The sequence below is a fragment of the Clavelina lepadiformis genome, chromosome 4 (assembly GCF_947623445.1).
Source record: "Clavelina lepadiformis chromosome 4, kaClaLepa1.1, whole genome shotgun sequence".
Classification (NCBI taxonomy): domain Eukaryota; kingdom Metazoa; phylum Chordata; class Ascidiacea; order Aplousobranchia; family Clavelinidae; genus Clavelina; species Clavelina lepadiformis.
The window spans coordinates 5,974,405-5,993,295 of record NC_135243.1 but is presented as its reverse complement, the minus strand read 5'-3'; the positions used below and the strand labels follow the sequence as shown (position 1 = coordinate 5,993,295).

The 18,891-nt window shown below is 36.0% G+C and overlaps 4 protein-coding genes and 1 long non-coding RNA gene across 6 annotated transcripts in view; 2 read left to right on the top strand and 3 right to left on the bottom strand.

Annotated features, from left to right (window-relative positions):
* The first annotated feature begins 132 nt into the window (after nucleotides 1-132).
* Nucleotides 133-6,575, top strand: LOC143451371 (ethanolamine-phosphate cytidylyltransferase-like). Of its 2 annotated transcripts, none has more exons than XM_076951862.1 (14): nucleotides 133-2,834; nucleotides 2,936-3,024; nucleotides 3,303-3,464; nucleotides 3,643-3,709; nucleotides 3,785-3,832; nucleotides 3,997-4,033; nucleotides 4,124-4,207; nucleotides 4,295-4,340; nucleotides 4,841-4,917; nucleotides 5,167-5,244; nucleotides 5,368-5,433; nucleotides 5,581-5,653; nucleotides 5,993-6,065; nucleotides 6,201-6,575. In XM_076951862.1, the coding sequence occupies exons 1-14, from the start codon at nucleotides 2,788-2,790 to the stop codon at nucleotides 6,268-6,270; spliced, it is 1,017 nt and encodes a 338-aa protein (XP_076807977.1). In that variant the 5' UTR covers nucleotides 133-2,787; the 3' UTR covers nucleotides 6,271-6,575. The 2 variants fall into 2 exon arrangements, with proteins under 2 accessions (XP_076807977.1, XP_076807978.1); XM_076951863.1 differs by having other exon boundaries at nucleotides 136-2,791.
* Nucleotides 6,576-7,074: 499 nt separating this feature from the next.
* The window catches only part of LOC143451370 (uncharacterized), an 82,705-nt gene continuing 70,888 nt past the window's right edge, over nucleotides 7,075-18,891 (top strand). Inside the window, exon 1 of the mRNA XM_076951857.1 lies at nucleotides 7,075-7,084. The gene's annotated coding sequence lies outside the window, so the exon portion shown is untranslated. The remainder of the gene's footprint in view (nucleotides 7,085-18,891) is intronic.
* LOC143451857 (uncharacterized) lies at nucleotides 8,730-9,841 on the bottom strand. The gene is made up of 4 exons (XR_013114912.1): nucleotides 9,592-9,841; nucleotides 9,367-9,389; nucleotides 9,202-9,255; nucleotides 8,730-8,933 (listed from the first exon to the last, which is right to left on the bottom strand). It is a non-coding gene; the product is annotated as an uncharacterized LOC143451857 (long non-coding RNA).
* Nucleotides 10,627-12,577, bottom strand: LOC143452177 (myophilin-like). The gene is made up of 5 exons (XM_076953046.1): nucleotides 12,411-12,577; nucleotides 12,150-12,289; nucleotides 11,811-11,877; nucleotides 11,463-11,600; nucleotides 10,627-11,100 (listed from the first exon to the last, which is right to left on the bottom strand). The coding sequence occupies exons 1-5, from the start codon at nucleotides 12,459-12,461 to the stop codon at nucleotides 10,915-10,917; spliced, it is 582 nt and encodes a 193-aa protein (XP_076809161.1). The 5' UTR covers nucleotides 12,462-12,577; the 3' UTR covers nucleotides 10,627-10,914.
* Nucleotides 13,183-18,182, bottom strand: LOC143452457 (myophilin-like). The gene is made up of 5 exons (XM_076953446.1): nucleotides 18,021-18,182; nucleotides 16,235-16,374; nucleotides 15,565-15,631; nucleotides 14,034-14,171; nucleotides 13,183-13,636 (listed from the first exon to the last, which is right to left on the bottom strand). The coding sequence occupies exons 1-5, from the start codon at nucleotides 18,069-18,071 to the stop codon at nucleotides 13,442-13,444; spliced, it is 591 nt and encodes a 196-aa protein (XP_076809561.1). The 5' UTR covers nucleotides 18,072-18,182; the 3' UTR covers nucleotides 13,183-13,441.

Below are 18,891 nucleotides of genomic sequence, written 5' to 3'. Positions count from 1 at the left end.
ACGTTGTTGGTGTCGTTTGAAAACGCAAATACGCTTGTTTTGCCTTTTAAAATGTATCGCAATTTGGTAGACTCTACTTTTTTTTGATTATAGACCAATAAGTTACTAGACTATAAGTAGGTAAACGAAACAAATTTTTTTTTTACTGCTGTGGTCTTTATGGAAAGCCTATAACATAGCCTGTAAACTATTACTTTTGATAGTAATTTCAATTTGTTAATTTTTATAAAATATGTGTTAAATATAATGGCAACGCCAAATCAGACCAAAATATAATTTGTTTACGATATATGCTATAGCGTTATGTATCTATTCATATACAGCATCAAAGTATGTTCTTTAACCCTTTAACATTCTTTGCTTGTTCAACTGCGTTCAACATATGTGCATTCTTCTTTCGCGAATCGCGAAAAATCATGCCTCACAGAATATCACCATGAGTTCTTCGCAAAAGTGTTAAAAATATTTTTTTAAATATACAGCAAATGTACGTGTAACTTTGTCTTAGTTGTGAGTTGTGGCGAGCAAGCAAAACCAAATCATAAACGAGCAAAATAAAAAGTTAGAAAAGTCTTTAGAATTTTGGGAGCGCTTCTTCAGCTATCTCAGTGAAAACGCAATCAAATCAGGCACGATGATTATAATCGTATCTTATTGTGTAGCTGATAATTATCAGCAAGTTAGGCTATTTGGTGTTCGGTACTTATAGAGCATTTATAGAAAAATAAATAACAGGGTTTTGAAGCGAAACTTTTTAATTCTGGAAAACATCAAGAGATCGACAAACATTTTCTTGAAGATTCCTTAATTGGTTTCTCAACTTGAAGATTTTGTGCAGTCGCGAAAAACAAACATGCCAAGTGGAGGTAGAAAGCTCTGTAGTGTCACTCGCCTTGTCCAAAAACGTTCCCATCATCGCTTTGTAATAACACAACAAGATTTCTAGAGTGCATGGTGTATGAGGCACCGTCACCTATTCATCTCAGTGGACAAACAAAAGCACTTGCTGGCAATTTAATGAAGTTTTTTTTTAATTTTTTAAATAATTTTTGTTTGATTGTCGTTAGTTTAACGTTACGGTAATGTTATGTCGCTTTGGTCGTTTTCAATGGCTGGTAATTCTAAATCTTTATCTTTAGTCGATATTGTCACCACGACGTACTAAGTATAACCTTAATTATGCAACCACAGTAAGTTGTTGAAATTTATCCAATATTATTCTCATAATGAACTTGGCCTACATAATGCGATATTCGGTACTGATACTGACAATCACCATTAATTCCATATCGAAGTTTATTTGCAGATATGACAATAGCGTCATTAGTAACTTAATAGTGTGTGTTACGTTAAACGCTTTGCTATTGTTTCGGTCCTTTGTTGTCTGTGTGTTTAGCTATATTTTCCACTATCTTATATGTGGAGGTATGTGCGCATATGTGGAATTGTATGTGCAAATATATTTGTAACTAAAATAATGTGCAGACATGTGCAACTAGGAACAGACATATGTTATTTTGTACAGATATGTGCAGTTAGCCGCATGTCCGCACGTGTATGCGCACGACTGCACGCGCCTGGCTTAGTTTTCGTTGTCGTCAGAGTGAATTTTGGTTGTGACGTATTTGGCGACCAATTCAATATAAATATCGCCTAAAATAGTATGATGAAATGTTTGGAGACAATATTTGATGATAATCCGTTTGGATAATTTTCAGTCTGTCTGTTTGTATACCTTTAAATGTGAGAATTTTACCTAGGCCTACTTCAACTCTTAAAACTATTATATATTTGATGTATGTATAATCATAAGAGGCATGTAACATGTTACTGCAGGCTGTACTTAGATTTATTTATGCTGTAAGCACCATAAGCCATTTATGTATGGACACAACTTCTAACTAACGAGTGATCATTCACACTGATTCCATAGCTGTCTGTGTTACAGAATTAAAACATAAAGGTTTTTACGATGCATAATTTGATTGCAATGTGGTGTGCTATGTACAATTTGTGCTATGTATATGTACTATTGTTTCTACAGTACACTTTACAGTACTAGTTTACTAATTAGCACTACTATTTGCCTTATACAATTAAAATTAGTAAATTTAATAATGTTACCATGGTATAGGTTTCTTCCGAATCTTTTTCCAATAATCTCGTGTAAAGATAAGCTATATCCAGCTTTTGTGAAATTATATTAATTTCTGGAGGATTGCGGTGTGCATTGATCATTATTGTTATTGCATTGTATATTTTTGGAATTACAACGACCTATTGTAAAGGCACAAGCAAGTTAGAAACTGGTAAAACATGACAAAAAAATCAATTTTCATCTAAGTATCGAGTGACGCCAGATGGAAATGTCGGCACGAGATGTAACAGAACATTTCGCTTGTGAAATACTATTTTCAATTTCATGAAATGCCAGTCTAAAATCACAGATAGTAAGAAGCAAAGACGAAAGGTGGAGGAAAGACGAAAGAAGTGTAGCTATTTGCTGTTTTGTTTGAGTTAAGTTAACTTTTAACTGAAAATTTGCTTTAAAAATAACTATTTTTTCCCAAAACATAAATTGCTTTTGGCAGATTATTTTACTGTACTTACATCCTGTTTAGAGGTTGAAAGAAATCAGTTTCCTTAGAAAGTGTTAATATCAGCGGGAAACACTTGGAAACATAGTAGACTAGGTGTTGCTTGAAGGTTGAACTGCTGGATAACCAAACTTTTTAGTGTTTCCTCTGTAGTGTTGGTGCTGCAACTAAAACGTTTAAGGAAAAAGTAATGGGTAAGAAACGAATGGCACCAGTACGCGTTTGGGCTGATGGATGGTACGTTCCGGAAACACAAGGCACATAGGTTATCGTTGAATGTGTATACTGGTTGATACTTGCTACTAGTTTGAATTTATTCTGGTTATTCTTGTGTTAAGTTTCGATTTGATTCATTTTGGCCATGCAAACCTTCTAAGACAAGCTAAACTACTCGGGGATTATCTCATAGCAGGAGTGCCATCAGACAGTAAGAGAGACGAAGCGTTGTTCTTCCATAAACATCACCTATTTTTAATTATTTTTACTTCGATTTAAGTGCAATAGCTGACTGATAGATGTTGGTCCTAAACCTATGTTAGATTTTTCTTGTTTTGTTACTTGGACTAATGTTGAATACGAGTTAAAGTTTATAGTCATAGCCATAGTCATAGCCATAGCGATAGTCATAGCCATAGTCATAGTTACTGTAACATTGATGCATAACAACAAACAATACGATACGATTTTATTTTGTTTTTTTTACAGCCGAAACATTAACGCATAAAGGGCTGAACGTCTTCACCGAAGAAGAACGATATGAAGTAGTATCCAGTATGAAATGGGTCGATGAAGTAGCGCGAGATGCTCCTTATTGCACAAGCGTGGAGGTCATGCAAAAATACAACTGTGACTTCACCGTCCACGGAGGTAGAGGCACTTCGCCAATTGGTGAACTTAGTCTTGTAAAGTATATGCTTTAAATTTTTGTAACTCCGTCAAGTAAGCGCACAATTTCCCCTTGTATGCCAATAAGAACATTGTTTGTCGCGAAAACGCAATGGGTTGTTTACAAAGGATAAACTGTTCTCCATCTTGTACCATACAGACGATACGCCAGTTTCTGTGACAGGCGAACACGCCAATTTTGCCGTCATAAAAGCAGGAATGTACAGGTTTGTAGCAGTGATAAATGTCCCGGACAAAATTGCTTAATTTGTACAGTATACAATTTTTATTATCTGTCTCAGGGAAGTTGACAGAACGGAAGGAATTTCAACTACCGACATAATTGACAGGTAGAAAATTTGTCTTAGGAATCTTCGGCGACGCAACAGCTCTATATCTCTTTATAGAAATACTAATAAGTATTAGCTTTACATGACTATACTCAATATACTCAAATAACTAATATCACATACTATAAGCAAAACATTTTAGTGTAGCTGCGATTTCGTTGCAGGGTATTACTGAAGACAAAAGCCCATCACATAGATGAGGTAATCAGAAGTAGAACTTATATACAGCAGCTTCAACTTTTTTCACGAAAGTCTAGCCATAATTTTAATTATATTGAATGTGATATCTAGTTGAACGATGTATCCAACGGCCAACCGTGTTCTCCTGCATTTTTGAAAAAAATGAAGCAGTTTTCTAGTAAGAAGAAGCCCAAGGTAAGCTCTTTTATGTATACATCCATTTTCTATAAAGCATTGTAAAAGTTAACAATTCTTGTATTGCCTGACCTAATTTTTGTTCAGCTTGGAGACTCCATCGTATATGTGGCGGGAGCTTTCGACTGTTTTCGTATCCTTAAAATTTCATCCTTTGCGAAATGTTAAATATGACTTTAACCAAGTATTTTCCATGATTCCAGTACAGTACTGTAACAAAGTCATTTTTTTAAGACTCGAGTCCAGTCATTTGGGAAGTTGACTTAAGTCAAGTCGAGTCAAATTGCTAATTGGCTCAAGTCGAGTCAAGTCAAGTCAAGTTAAAATATAATGGCAGTCAAATCAATTCATGTCATTGGTTTTCCCTGTAACCGATCGTTCGCAATGAAATCAAATGTCCGTAACTCAGTTGGTCAATAAATTAACAACTAAGATTTAATGACTTGGTAAAGTTACTTTCCGAGAGTCGACTCAAGTCAAGCAATTTAGAAACGTGACTCGAGTCATTACAATACTGTCCAATACGTGTCTACCATTTGTATTATTTAGGCATTTGGTGACACTTAAGCATAATGCGTTTTCCCTTGTAAGCCAACAGCATTTTTAGTTTTCCTTCATAACATTTGTAATCAGATGTTGGACACGTCAAGTTTCTTGAAAAGGCGGCAAACATGGGAGATTTCTTAATCGTCGGAGTTCATTCTGACAAGGTGATTTCGCTCTGCTTCTTTTGAAAACTTTTTTTAAAGTAAAGATTTTACAGAAATGTTTATTTATATAATTTTGATTGAGAGCGGCAATACAATTACAACGAAGTGTGGATTTTACGGTGGTTTATTTTGGTATAGTCCTTTATATTCACATTGTTAATTATATACGTATTGATAAAGTTGATAATACATTAAAACGTTTGTTAATCAGTTTTCATTTTATAAAGATGTGTTTCTATGCTTTCATAGGTGGTAAACCGTTACTGTGGCGAAAACTATCCCATTCTAAATCTTTACGAACGTGTTCTAATACTAATGGCTTGTAAGGTACCAACTTGCAATGACAACACGTCTGCTTTTATGCTGATATTAGATTTTGTCTATATATGTATTAAGAAACTTTTACAATTGTTAGTAGTAAACCATCATGTTTTTCTTTGATATGCACAGTTTGTGGATGAGGTTATTTTTGGAGCCCCTTTGACATTAAATCACGACATTCTTGATCGATATAAGGTTGGCACACACATTTAAGTTTGCTCTAATCAGATCTGAACAAACGTTTGCAAAATAATCACTTTTTTGATCAAAATTCATTTTTTGTAAATATTAAGTAATCCGCAAACTTCTCCACAAGATTTTTAGCCGCATGTTTTGTTTTAGGTCAATCTAGTTGTACAAGACAAGGACATATCCTTTGACGGCTGTGAACCTTACAAGTTGGCCCAGAAAAGAGGTTCGAAAACGTGTTACCAAAACGTTTAGCGGTCTATAATGATGCACTAACAACAGCTACAATTAATAACGCACTATTTCATAAAAATAATGGGAAATTTTGTGTCGATGTTCAATTGGAAACGTGTGCTTAATATAAAAACTGTAACTTTGAATCCGACTGTCATAAGGAAGAATGCTTTGTTTGTGGCTAGTTTCAGTTTCACGCCAAGCAAAATTTTCCAATTTAAATCTTATTGGTTTATGATATACATGTTAAGCAGAAATTATTTGCCTAAACGAAACTAATGAAATTCGACCGATGCTCAAGTTTTAATAATGTGATTCTGTATCTAATCAGATGTATTAAAAGTGGTCGATAGTGGATCTTCGCTCACAACTGAACAAATTGTGAACCGCATCAATGAAAGAAGGTAAGCGGTCGGTTCCCTTAGACTTAGAGGCTTAGATGTTCTTTAATATCAGAATGGTATTAAATTTTTCGAAATTTTTTTCTTGACTATTTCCTGTTTCAGGATCGGAACTTTATTTTAATATCCATTTTGCAGATCAATTTACTTGAAACGTAATGACACGAAAAAGACTAAAGAGCTAATTGCAAATGGGACGAACCAATAGACAAAGAAATCACCTTGTTTTAAATCTTCAAATGTAGAAATGTGGCAAAAAAATCTTGGTCACCGTTACTATATGAACGTTGTATAGTATTTTCACAGTTTTATTGCACAGTGTAGACTGTAGACCGATTGATGTGAAGAATATTAGCGTGTTTGTTAGATTAATGATGGTTTTGTTTTTATCAAGATTGGGTAATTTTTATTCACAATTCTAATATGTTTGCGCGAGGTATTGATTGTGTTTTCATTTGGCAAATCACAAACACGTGCTTGACATATTGATGCCTAGTTCAAATTGTTTCTCTATACGTGTTTATGTTTTCTGCTTTTGTATTCAGTGATGTGATGGTCTAGGTACTGCAGTTTGTCGAGTGTTTTAGCGGAACGAGTGTTTTGTGTAGTCAATTAGTCGCGCTGTAACGAAACTTTTCTCGTTCATGTAGCCAGACTTAATTTCACGTTTACGGTGAACCGCAACGCCCTTAACTGTGAGTAACTAGACAGTATAGCGTTGTCACGTTAATAAAACAAACCGATGATCTTTGAGAAGCCACATTTAATTGGTCTCAGCCAGACACCGACTAAAAACCTTCCCTCTCTAGATAAGAACGCACAACCTTTATATTTAGCGAGGGTGCCAAAGCATATTTAGCGAGGGTGCCAAATCATGTGATTAAAATAGTAAAGATCAAACACGCAAAAGGTACTAATTGGTAAAAACGCTTCAAACGAAAACACAATGATAAGCAACTGCACAATACGTGAGGAACAAATTTCGTAACCGCGCTACTACTAATTCCTTGAGTGATTGTGACGTCATGTGCTCTCATGTGTAGCTACGCGCTGATCGCTGAATATATGTGTCTTGTTGCATTGACTGGAACTGGGTGTATAAGAATAATTCATGGCTTCGGCGTGCTGCTGAAAAGATTTCCAGCTTGGTAAGCCGCCAGGTGATGTTTTATTGTATCATGTTCATTGTGTACTATACTGAGTTGTTTTTAATCGCTAGAACAACTTTTATAAGTCTTCATTTTAACCTTTAAAACGTAAATATTAACCTTTAAAATTTTATTTTAACCTTTAAAACGTAAATAACGACCCTGTTACAACTGACCCAAGCATCACCTAGTTGTGACCAAACTTATTACTTTGCAATAGACCAATTGCATGAATAATACAATTTATAATAGTTTTTATCTCATATTTTCTCCTTACTCCCTCCAATTGAGTCTGATTTAAGTCTATAACAGATGCATACCAAATTACTTGATTTTAATAAAATAAAAAATTACTCAATTGCGTCAGAACAAAGTTTGGTTGATATTTTCCTTTTGGCTTAGATTTCAATCGAGGTGATTAGTTTAGTTTACACTGGCTGTAAAGCAGATATATTACCTAAATTTTCCGAGTTCGACGACGTACTTAAACAAAGAAAATTTGAACTGTTACAATTAATCCGCGTCACTTTTGTCTCCAATCTCCTTTACTTTTGGTTAGTGGTTTTGCACAAATTTGCAATGACACGGCCATGCCCACCAAAAATAAAGATATAAGGGCCACAGCTGGTATGGAATCTCAAGAGTCGTAATTGCCAATCGGATTGCCAACCGTCGCCAATCTTGAAAACCTGTATTAAGCTGTTAATGAAGTGGAATGGTCAGGAAATGTGTTGGTTTTAATGTTTTATTCACATTCTTACATTAACATTAAATAAAAATTAAAATCGCAATAAAATTTTTTAATGGTGTATAGCGCAAAAGTTTTTAAAAGCTATGTATAAAATTCCTCCTGTAGCTAACCCAGTCCAAAAAATTGCTCAAAATGAAATGTATATTTTCATTTTATACGGTACGTCGCACCGTCACACGTCTATAGATATATTTCCGCTTTTACATGGACTTAATCAAATAGTTTTATCTGTACGAGTCTCTAATTATCGAAAGCGCCAAAGCAAGCTCAAACAATGGCAAAAAGGAAGGTTAGTAACCATTTATTAGCCACTATATCAGGGGTGAGCAAACTTGTTCAATGAAAGAGTCACTTGCGGAAAAATATAAACACCAGTGAGCCACAAAATCAGTAATGATTGTCAATTTGGTTATTATATTATTAGTAGTCATTTTGGGATATTACTTTTTAGCTAGAAGACCCATAAAAAACATGTCGGCGAGGCGCACTTTGACAACCTTTGACATGGAGTATAGAATCTATACCTGAAAACAATGTCGGATTCTATGTCTAGTGTTACGTCATGAACGAAATGCTGGCCTAAATAAAGAAAAAATAGGCAGAAACGTTCATAAACGGTACTCTTGGTAGCCTTTACAATGTTTTTGGAATTTTACGATTCGACTAGAAGAGCCACAAAAAACATGCCGGAGAGCCGCAGTTTGCCCACCCCTGCACTATATAGTAGGCTGCACAGTATACGTCATTTTAAGATATCAAACATATAAATCTGTTGTACTTTGCGTTTATTAAAATTGAGTGTCATGTAATGACAACGATTAGAACAAGTAATCAGAAAGGGAAATTACACAAGAAAAAATAAACAAGCTGTTCCTTGAATCTTGCTTGCAGTGGTTGCCTTCAACATTCTGCAGGTGCTCTATGATAAAGGACAGATGGTCTTTAGGTCACTGTCTCGCGACCCCAACATATCTGTGATATAAAGTTTGTTTATGATGTAAGTTGGGGTTTAAGTTTTAAAAATGACATTGTCACAAAATGTTCCAGATCAATTCAACCCATACAACTAAGCCCAAACCGACTCAATCAATGTCTGTAATAGGTTGAATTGTCCTTTGGTTGAAATTTCATGGGTTTGATCGTCAGTTGGTTGAGTGGTCCATGGGTTGAATTTACCAATCACCCTCTCAAAGCATTCAGAAACATTCTACTGTAAACATTTATATATGGATTAACTTACCGCAAGCTTCAAAATCCTCCATCAACAGATGTTGCATATCAAACTGCTGCGCTACTAAATTTCATACAAGAACGCATTAATGCTTAGTTTTTACAGTCTATATCGTTTTTACAACTTACCTGAAAAAGAGTTGCATCGTACGCTTATTTATAATCATTTACTTACCATTCTTCACTTCACCATTTTTCCTGAAAGATTATGAACCGGCGGTCAAACACACGCAATTATGTTCCAAATTAACAACGTCCTATATTTCCACGTACGGAAAAATTGACGTTTTCAAATAAAAACAAACCAAAACAAAAGGAGTGTAAAATTATTGGAAACGTACTCTCTTATATTTGTGTATTTAGTTGTAGAAAACCAATAAAAAAACAATAAGTTACTAACTTTTCCTTGAAGCTATCTGACACACCTCTTCGTCTGTAGGATGGAAATTCCCCTTTACATGTGACAACGAACATACAAAGTATCACCATCATTGCAAAAACTTTATAAGAATTCATTTTGCTGATTTGAGATTAATGTTTACCGTCCTAAAAAGATCAAAGTGTTTGAGGAGCTCCAGAGGTAGCTTCCCTTGTCTTATCGCAAACTTTCTATGAGCAGTCAGCTTTGTTGACCAACATTTTAAGTCTTGTGAGACGGTCTACAACAGATGGGAGATTGCTGAATAACTTCCAGCTTTCTGTTTACGCGTTGGTATGAAGGAAGTCAATTTTTCAAAAACCTCCGTTACTAACAAGCTGATTCAGGGCATATGCAATTTCTGGAAGGAATCGAATTACTTACAGTAATTGATTGATGTCGGACAATGCTGCAGTGCAATGCTGCAACATTTTAGAGAAGTTACGTTCAATTTCTTTCTGTGACCAACAAGTTTATATTCTGCTGGGGCCGTTGGCTTCATATAAACACTGCTCGTTACGTCTAGGGTGCCCAGAAACGGCGTTTGCTAGCTTAACTTTAGAAGTTACAAATTTTTTAATTTCCTACGAAAATTCTCCGTGTTTGCTCGTTCTAGCCAAGCACAAAACACACGCTCACAGATGATCAAGAACCCAACTGCGGTTCTCATGTAATGCCAGACATTATAAAGCACCACATTATAAGTGATTAACATCTTGCTCGTAACACTCGAGAATTTTCTGCTTTTATCCGATCGTCGATTGTTTATCATCACAAACTTTCATTACGTCATGCCGAAAAAGTTAGCACCAACATTTTCGCTCTCAATAGTCAATGGCAAAGAACAAACGATATGAAAGCGAGTTCCGAAAACAAATTTATTTTTGCTGGCATGACTCTGTTTGTGTTTTGATTTAGAGAAATACTACCTTTGCGCGACGACATTATTAAAACATATCAGCTGTCTTCAAGCTAAGTTTCGCATATCGGTATAAAGCATTGTACATGAGTAAATACTCGCAGTAATGACACAAGTTTATTGTTCATTTTCTGTTGATAAAATCGTCTGATTAAAATAAAAAACATCTTGATTACATTAACTTTTGTTTCTCATCACAAACTAGAATAATGTTTCATAAACTCAATTAACCTTTTGCGATCAATATTACGTACAGGTATTGGTCGATATAGGTCGGACACCAACAAATCACTGCCTTGAAAGACAACCAGAGATAACTATGCCAACGAGTACCACAAACAATACAAATCATAACAATACAAGAGTTTAAAGCTTTCATAATGTCTTTAACGACCCTGCTTCTTTATGATTCTTTCTTTTCCGAAATCATCTCCTCCAAGATCCGTCCCTCGGTTAGATCCCATTTGCATCCCTATCGCTCCGCTGCCTGCTTGTAGCTGTTCCTCGGTAAATTCCCTGCTATCCTGGGTAGATTCTTTCGGGCCAAAAGCTATTCCTCCATTTCTTTGGTACTTTAAATACCAATTCGAAGGCATTAAGACAGAGAGATCGCAAACACATGCAAAAGCCTTCATGTATAATAAGGTGGCTTGCTACAAGAAAATAGTAAAAGTTAGATAAACCAGGGCAGCTTGTACGATTTTGCCGACCCGTTGGTCATTTGTGTCTTACCAGCCGCTGTTGCAGGACAGATCCATGTGCTTGTGTGAACGTTTATTTATTGTTACAAGCTAAATGGATCTGTCATTTTTCAGCTGGTAAGGTTGGAGTAAGTGCGTATATATCAGGCACGTTTGACCGTAAGTTGGTTGTTGTTCATCAGAAGCAAAAGCGCTCGCACAAGGTTTAAATAGAATTTGATACCACATTACACCTTGGTCGCGAGTGCTTGCAGCCCGTTTATAACTTGTGGAATATTTTGTGCTTCAAATAAATCAACGGTTTGAAACAAGTCCTTTTTAAGCACGCCGTATCTCTCACATGCATCCAAGAAGTTGTCAATATTTTCCATCTAAAAATATTAAAGAATGTTTATCATGACATTCATATTAAAGATATAATTTGGTAAAAGGAGTTTGTGAACTTTTTCTTTTCTATCCTGTATTTAGACCATTTCATAAAATTCTGTCAATTTCTTGAAATTTTTCTATCACGCTGCCTGTGGATCAACATAACCGAACGACTTCACAGTAGAATTACAGTAGACTTTCACCAGACCCACCTGTTTGAATGCCATTTTGCTTTCGTTAATCTTGCGCACGCTGCCCGGATTGATTACGTTTATAAGGCTGTGTAAAACGCAGAAGATAAAAATGAAAGAAACATGCAGTGAATTACTTAAGGTTTAGATAAAAAATGTAATCTTTCGGAAATTTTAACGTAAAAACATAACTAATTAATCTTAAAGTTTTCGATTAAGTGAGAAAACATCTTTTTTATGTTTTATATATATATACAGTTTTTTTACCATTACCATTTTTTGCATTATTTGGCATCAATTAGTTTTGTGAACCATTGTTAATCAAATTTTTATACAATAAAACACCAGAAATAGACTGACGTGCACAAAATTGTCCCATCCTTAAAGGTCTCCTGAAAACCTACTGACGAGAGATCCGAATTTTTAACGTCGATACCAGTGCATCTGGAAATCCAATCTCTAATTTCGTTGTCCAGATTTGGGTCATATTTTGAAGCTTTCTATGCGCCAAATGAAAGATCGTTTCAAAATAGTCAAAGACAAATGGACAACTTTCATTCAATCGCATTTGCAAATGTTGAATACTGTACAAGTATTTCAAGCTATTCTCCATGCACAAACCTTTTCGGCCAATTCCGCCGTCATTCCGTAGCCTGTAGGTCTTGATGCCATTATCTCGCTTCTGGGAAATCACCAGAAAAAAACTTCAAACGACTCAGACCGTAGTACAGACAAAGTTCTTTTTAAAGCAATGAGATGCTATCACTAATTAAGATAAAACCAATCACCTCTTTAATTCGCTTAGAAGGAGGCTTAGGCTGATAAAATAATACAGAAATGATAATGATTTCCTAAGGGTGTAGTCTTGCCGGAAATATTGAACGCCAAAATTCAGTTATTGGAAATTTCTAATTTTCTGAGACACTATGTAATTTGACACGTTTCAATATCCAGTACTTTACAGTTTGTGGTAATTTGGAGTTATATTTGGGTTTGTTGAAATAAATTTTCAAAACTAAATGCTAATTAAGGGCCCACAAATAGCTATTTTTCCATCTTCAACCATAGATTACGTGAATTATTACCCTCTTTGCATCATCCCATATATTCAATTACCAAAACGTCATTCCGAAATTTAAAACCAACTGATTACTTATCGGCTTATGAATAATTGCTAGGATGCAAGAATAAAGGATCAAATGCCAGAGTTAATCATTATTGTAATTTTGCATTACCTATAATAGTGAAATATGACCAACATTGTTATAAGAATTGACCAATTAAAATTTTTTCTCTTATATCACAAGACAGTGCGTTTGGCGAGATTAGGTTTTGTCACTTTATGAATGTTTCCAACTTATCAGATTATAATCTTTCCAGGTTTCACAACGCATTTTAGTCTGGCTTGCTCCTTTATTTTCGGCTATTTTTGTTCACACATATCGTCCATTTATACAATGTTGAGTATCGAGATTACACTGACCGTTACATATTGGATTAAAAGTACACAACATACGGTGACCACGTACTCGGCTTAAAATACGCAAATAGTTACGACACACAGGCAAATCTGCAACAGAATACACTGCATTCTACAAGTCCAAGACGAATACAAATGTTTAAAAATCCGTGGGATCTGCAGTTTTTGTGATTTAGATCTTTAGATTTGTTTTCTCAATCTGTCGCTGGAGTCCAGCAGGAGTCATTCCTGCTTGGGACGCCCCCTTGTTTGATCCCATCTGAAGACCAATGATATTTCGCCCTTCCCGCTGGGTTTCCTCGCTAAATTCCCGGCGATTTGCGGTCGATTCTTTCGGGCCAATGCCGTGGCCGCCTTTGGACTGGTACTAAAGAAATTAAGGGTGAAGGTTAACTTACTGAAGTTTGTTACTGTGTTTATGTATCTACATCGGTTGTTATACCCACCGTTGCACAAACTCAGCAAAACAGGAATATTGTAACACAGCATTGCATTTTCAAAAAACGTTGTTCAAACGTCGATCACTAGGTGTCGGTGCAGAGCAATATTTGTATTATATACCAGAATATTAGGTAGAACGGCAGGCAGAAACCCATCAAACATGTATGAGAATTTACAGTAACGTTCAAGTCATTGGCAAGTTCTTTATTGTGAGAGCAACCAAACATACCGCAAATACTATTCTTGCCTTACGGTTTCAAAATTTCACAATTTTATTTTTTGCAGCTCGCCAACACCAGTGTGGAGCAAACATATGGACATACCTTGCGTGAGAGAGCTATCAGACCGGTGATAACCTGTGGAATATTTTGTCCTTCGTACAAGTCGACAGTTTGAAACATATCTGTTTTTTGCACTCCATATGCATAGCTTGCATCCAAAAATTTGCCGATATTCTCCATCTAAAAAGCACAAAAAGTATAGTCTAAAGCAGTAGTTCCCAACCTTAGGATTATCAGGCAAAATGTAGGGGGTCATGAAGTGAGGATATAAACACATAACAAATCCCCACTACTGTGATAATATTATATTATTATCCCATGTAGCCTCATTTCTTCTACTGATTTGGGGAAAATCCCACGAAGCATTTTATTACGTCATGATAAATTCAAATAAAATTACTCAATTGTGACCTCAGAATTTCCATTGTGAACTAATAGACGCTGGGTTACCAGAAAAAGCATTTAACATAAACGTGATGTCAATCGATCTTGGTTGATTGTTCTACGATTGCAATTATACTACGAAAGCTTTGGGAAATTACTGTTTACTGATAACTACGTCATTTTTGGTCAGGCCGACGTTAGGCGACAACACGACACAGTCTAAGCTGGGGAACTGCACATGAATTTAAGAACAACCTTCATCCAACGTTGATAGTTGACGGTGTGTTACGCAGCAGACGGGTTAACAGGCACAGACGGTATAATTAGGGTTGGGATTTCGGAAGCAAATTAGAGACCCCAAGATTTCTATTCAACAATCCCGGGATTTTTCGGGATTAATAAAATTGGAAAAACGTACACGCATAAGCTTTAGTAACCGCGTTTATTTCTTACAATATTGATGCATAAAAAGGATCAAGACTGTTATCATTGAAGTTAAAAACAGTACCGCGAGCACAAAAGCAGTCTGGCTTGTACCAGGATAGTCAGTGACATCTCACATGTTGCGATTTTTTAATGAATTATATTGCGTAATACTCGGCATTCGATAACTGATATTATTTCATTATGACACTGACACCTCTTTATGCGCATGGTTGCCAGATTGTATTGTAACAATCAATGATTGTACAATGATTGTATTGCTTTAAAATAAAAAATCTACAAATTTATGCGAAATCGCACCGCCTTGACGTGCATGGCTACGCTCTGGTAATCACGGGTTTTTGATAAAATTAATCCCAAAATCGAAAAGGGGTTAAAATCCCGGGATTCCAACCCATAGTATAATATAGACTAAGTACAGTGTTGTTAGTATATGCGTTATCAAAATAGAGAGTGATCTTTTCACCGTATGTGGATCACGCAGCCTGTTGTTAAAGATAGGCGGTTAGGTTGGGAGAATAGGTATGCAAAAGTTGATTTTAGCTATTTAAGGGTTAATTGGAGTTAAATTTAGATTAGAAGGTAGAATCAGGTTAGGTATAGGTTATTTCTATGTTATAACATTTAAGTTAGATTAACAACAAAAAGAGCTTCGAACCCACGATTTTTCTGGAAAAATAATGGCAGCTATGAAGTAACGGGAGAAAGGGAGAGTAAACTTACTGAGAGAAAATTCTAAACTTACCTGTTTGAAAGCCATCTTGCTATCGTTGACCTTTTTCACACTGTCCGCTTCGATTGCATTAATAAGCCTACGTACAAATATACAAAAGTAATTCATTAAAAACGGTAATTTATTAGGTTAGAATTGTAGACAAAAATATGCTCACTGCAACAGTTAGATTCTAGTTTTGAGTTTGACGTGTGTCAACAGGAAGATTATTCGGGTTCATGCGAACCCGAATATCATGAAGGTCGACACGAACGAATCCCGAATCTATTCGTATTAGAACCAAACAATAAAATTTCTTCCAAAAGTTCTCTCAAGTCTTGCTTGTAACATGACGTAATCAATAAACGAATCGCTTTCTTTTGAAAAATAGTGTTTAAAAAACGATTGAAAAAGCAAATTCGTTAGGAAAACGACCTGTATTGTAAGTACTGCTGACTCTAGTTTAGCTTTGTCGGGAAACTAGATCATCATTTCTAACAAAAGTCAGTAAATTTATAAGTAATATTGTATTCGGGTTCGCCATTGTTGGTATTCGTGTTCGCCCGAATCTTCCATAAAGGCGATATTCGGCGAATCTATTCGGGTTTGGGTTCGTATCGGCCCATCGCTAGTGTCAAGCACAAAATGCCTTTTTGTTATTAAGCGTAACAAATAATTTCAAAAACAACCTTTTAAAACTTACTTGCACAGGATCACTCCGGATTTGAAAGTCTGGTGAAAAGATTCCTGCGTTATCTCATTCATGTCGAGCTCAACACCTGTTACCGAGCTGATCCATTCTCTCACTTGCACGTCCAACATCTGGTCGTACTTTCCATCTTTCTAGTTAAATATATCGATGGAGTTAGCGAAAGTAGTCAAAGTATAGGAAAAGTCATGTGCAACAATGGACTATAAGCTCATAATGATAAGTTGTTTGTAATCTGCCCAATACAACGAATTTCATCCAAATTTCAATACATGTAAAAATTATGATGGAAAACATTTGCATTATTAGCATAAAATACTTCAAAATGCCGTAAGTTAGTAAATAAAATTACTGGAGCCCAACGAAATTTATTACATGTTGCAGTCAAGTGCGTAAATTTACAAGTGACTGGGATTTGGCAAATGCCAATATTTATGTGAGGCTTCTATACAAGCTGCTTTAGCAAGCACAGGAAACTGTGAAAGTAAAGCAAAAGAGGAAAAAATTGAATGTTACTGATGATGCTGAGTGCTGACCAGCCACAGCAAGTCTGTAATGTTCCAAACTTAAACTGCTGCTACAACGGAAGTCAAGAAACAAATTGTCTCGACTTATCTTAACATAAATCGATCAGAACTCGGAAAGATAAGTATTAAAATTACTTATAGAAAATACACGAAAACATATGCGCGAGTGTTTGAGTGACAACAAAGTCACGTACGTTACGTTAGTTACGTTCAACGCAGCCTACTTCACCAGCAATTATCTATACTCTTGACAGTCATGTACACACAATCGTGTCGCCACACAGGTAACGCAAGTCGCGACATTTGCTATTTCTGTAAATTGAAGGTAATGTCGCTTCGGCTAAAATTGAATATAGGCTACGTTACGTCAACTTTTTAAACCTCTGGTTGTACAAAACGGACGAAAACTACGTAACTTGCATGCATATACGTGCAATAAAAGCACCTAAAGACGTTTCCCTATTTTAAGAAATAATTACAGTACAATTAGTCAAACGAGCTATTAGGTGAGGTCATAATATTTATGGTACTTACACCAACGATAATTACGAGTCAGTCATTATAACAAATTTGCGATGTAAGCCTGTGGGCAGAACTACAAGCGGCTAATTACGTTAATGTTTACACTCGACTTCAATCACAAGCAGGCTGTATAATTATCCTTCAAAGTCGAAGCATTGAAGGTTTTGCATGCGAATGTAGCGCATGTTTGCATATTCGAGGTTAATTTGAAGCAAATCTCCAGTAAGAGACCAGCCTACGCGGATTTATAATATACGTGACATAAAAAACCTTCACAAACATGAAACAGGATGTCGATTCCATATTTGGAGGTGACTGTAACGCCGATTCAAGTACCCAACAATTCGACTCAAAGTACAAGTAATGCAGCATCGAAACGAAAAGTTCTTTTAGGTGTGGCACACTTTTACGGTTTCTGTTACAGTTTTCAATTGCTGTACATTAGTTTCGATAAAATTCGGTGCTATCATTATTATAGAGTTCCAAGTGATATTGCGGTCATACTTCTGAAAATTTCTTTGAACCAGTTTAGAAACAGTTTGTGACATAACACATACTGACACTCTTTCGAATTTCTAAAAGCTACAGCAAACTTCATGTACAACACATTGTAGATATAGAAACACTGATGCTCACATAGACGATGTCTAAGTATTCAACACTGGTATGGGATAGTATCGTTTATTTTACGTCATTGACTTTGGCCATTAAAGTTTTCTTAGCTTACTTACCTTCTTGTTGAGTTCAGCAGTCATTCCAAAACCTTTGGGTCGGTCTGCCATTGTTGCTGTTATAGATAAGTAGCAATATCACAAATACAAGAATCCTATAAGCAACTTTACTTGTCACCTGCAAAACACTAATCGCAATAAGAGCCTTGAATAGCAGTGTCTCGCTTTTCACTGAGAAAAGATTTGATGACGCTACCATCGGACGGAAGTAATGACGCTCTTCTGGTCGTGCACTCATCACAGCTACGCCTACGCGTTGATTAGTTTACTGTCGGCCATACCGTGCAGGTGTTATGGTAAATTTACCAATGGACGCTGCTAAACCGCGTTTTCGTTCGCTATAGCTATACTCTCGCGCATACCAACAAACAGACTTTAAAAAACAGCTTTCCTCGTCAACAAGAAATGTTGGAAATCGAAGTTCTGCTTCATTTTGCACCACTTCACTTTGCTTTTCGCATTCCGTTTGTGTTACGTAATGCTCAATTAGTCTGATATTTAGCGTTTAAAGCGATACATTTCATGAAATTACCTTGAAGACAACAACACCTGTTTATCGTTACACTGTGAGTTCTTAAGCTTCTCAAAGTTCTTCGCACTTGCACGCTTTAGATTTTGCGGTCGATTTTTATACGTTTTGCCATCGAGAAGCTCCAGAATGTTCTTGGCAAAGCGACAGTACTGATGCTCAAGTTTAGCTGAGACTACGCTTCACTACACACGATTCAATTGCGGTCGACAACGAAATGCTGAATAGCTCGACTCGAACACCAACAAAATAAAAACCATTTCGCTTACAATTTTCTCTTTCTCTAAAGTCCGCACCCACAAGACAACAAAGGCTTGTCCGTATTGACAGTCTACCAACGAG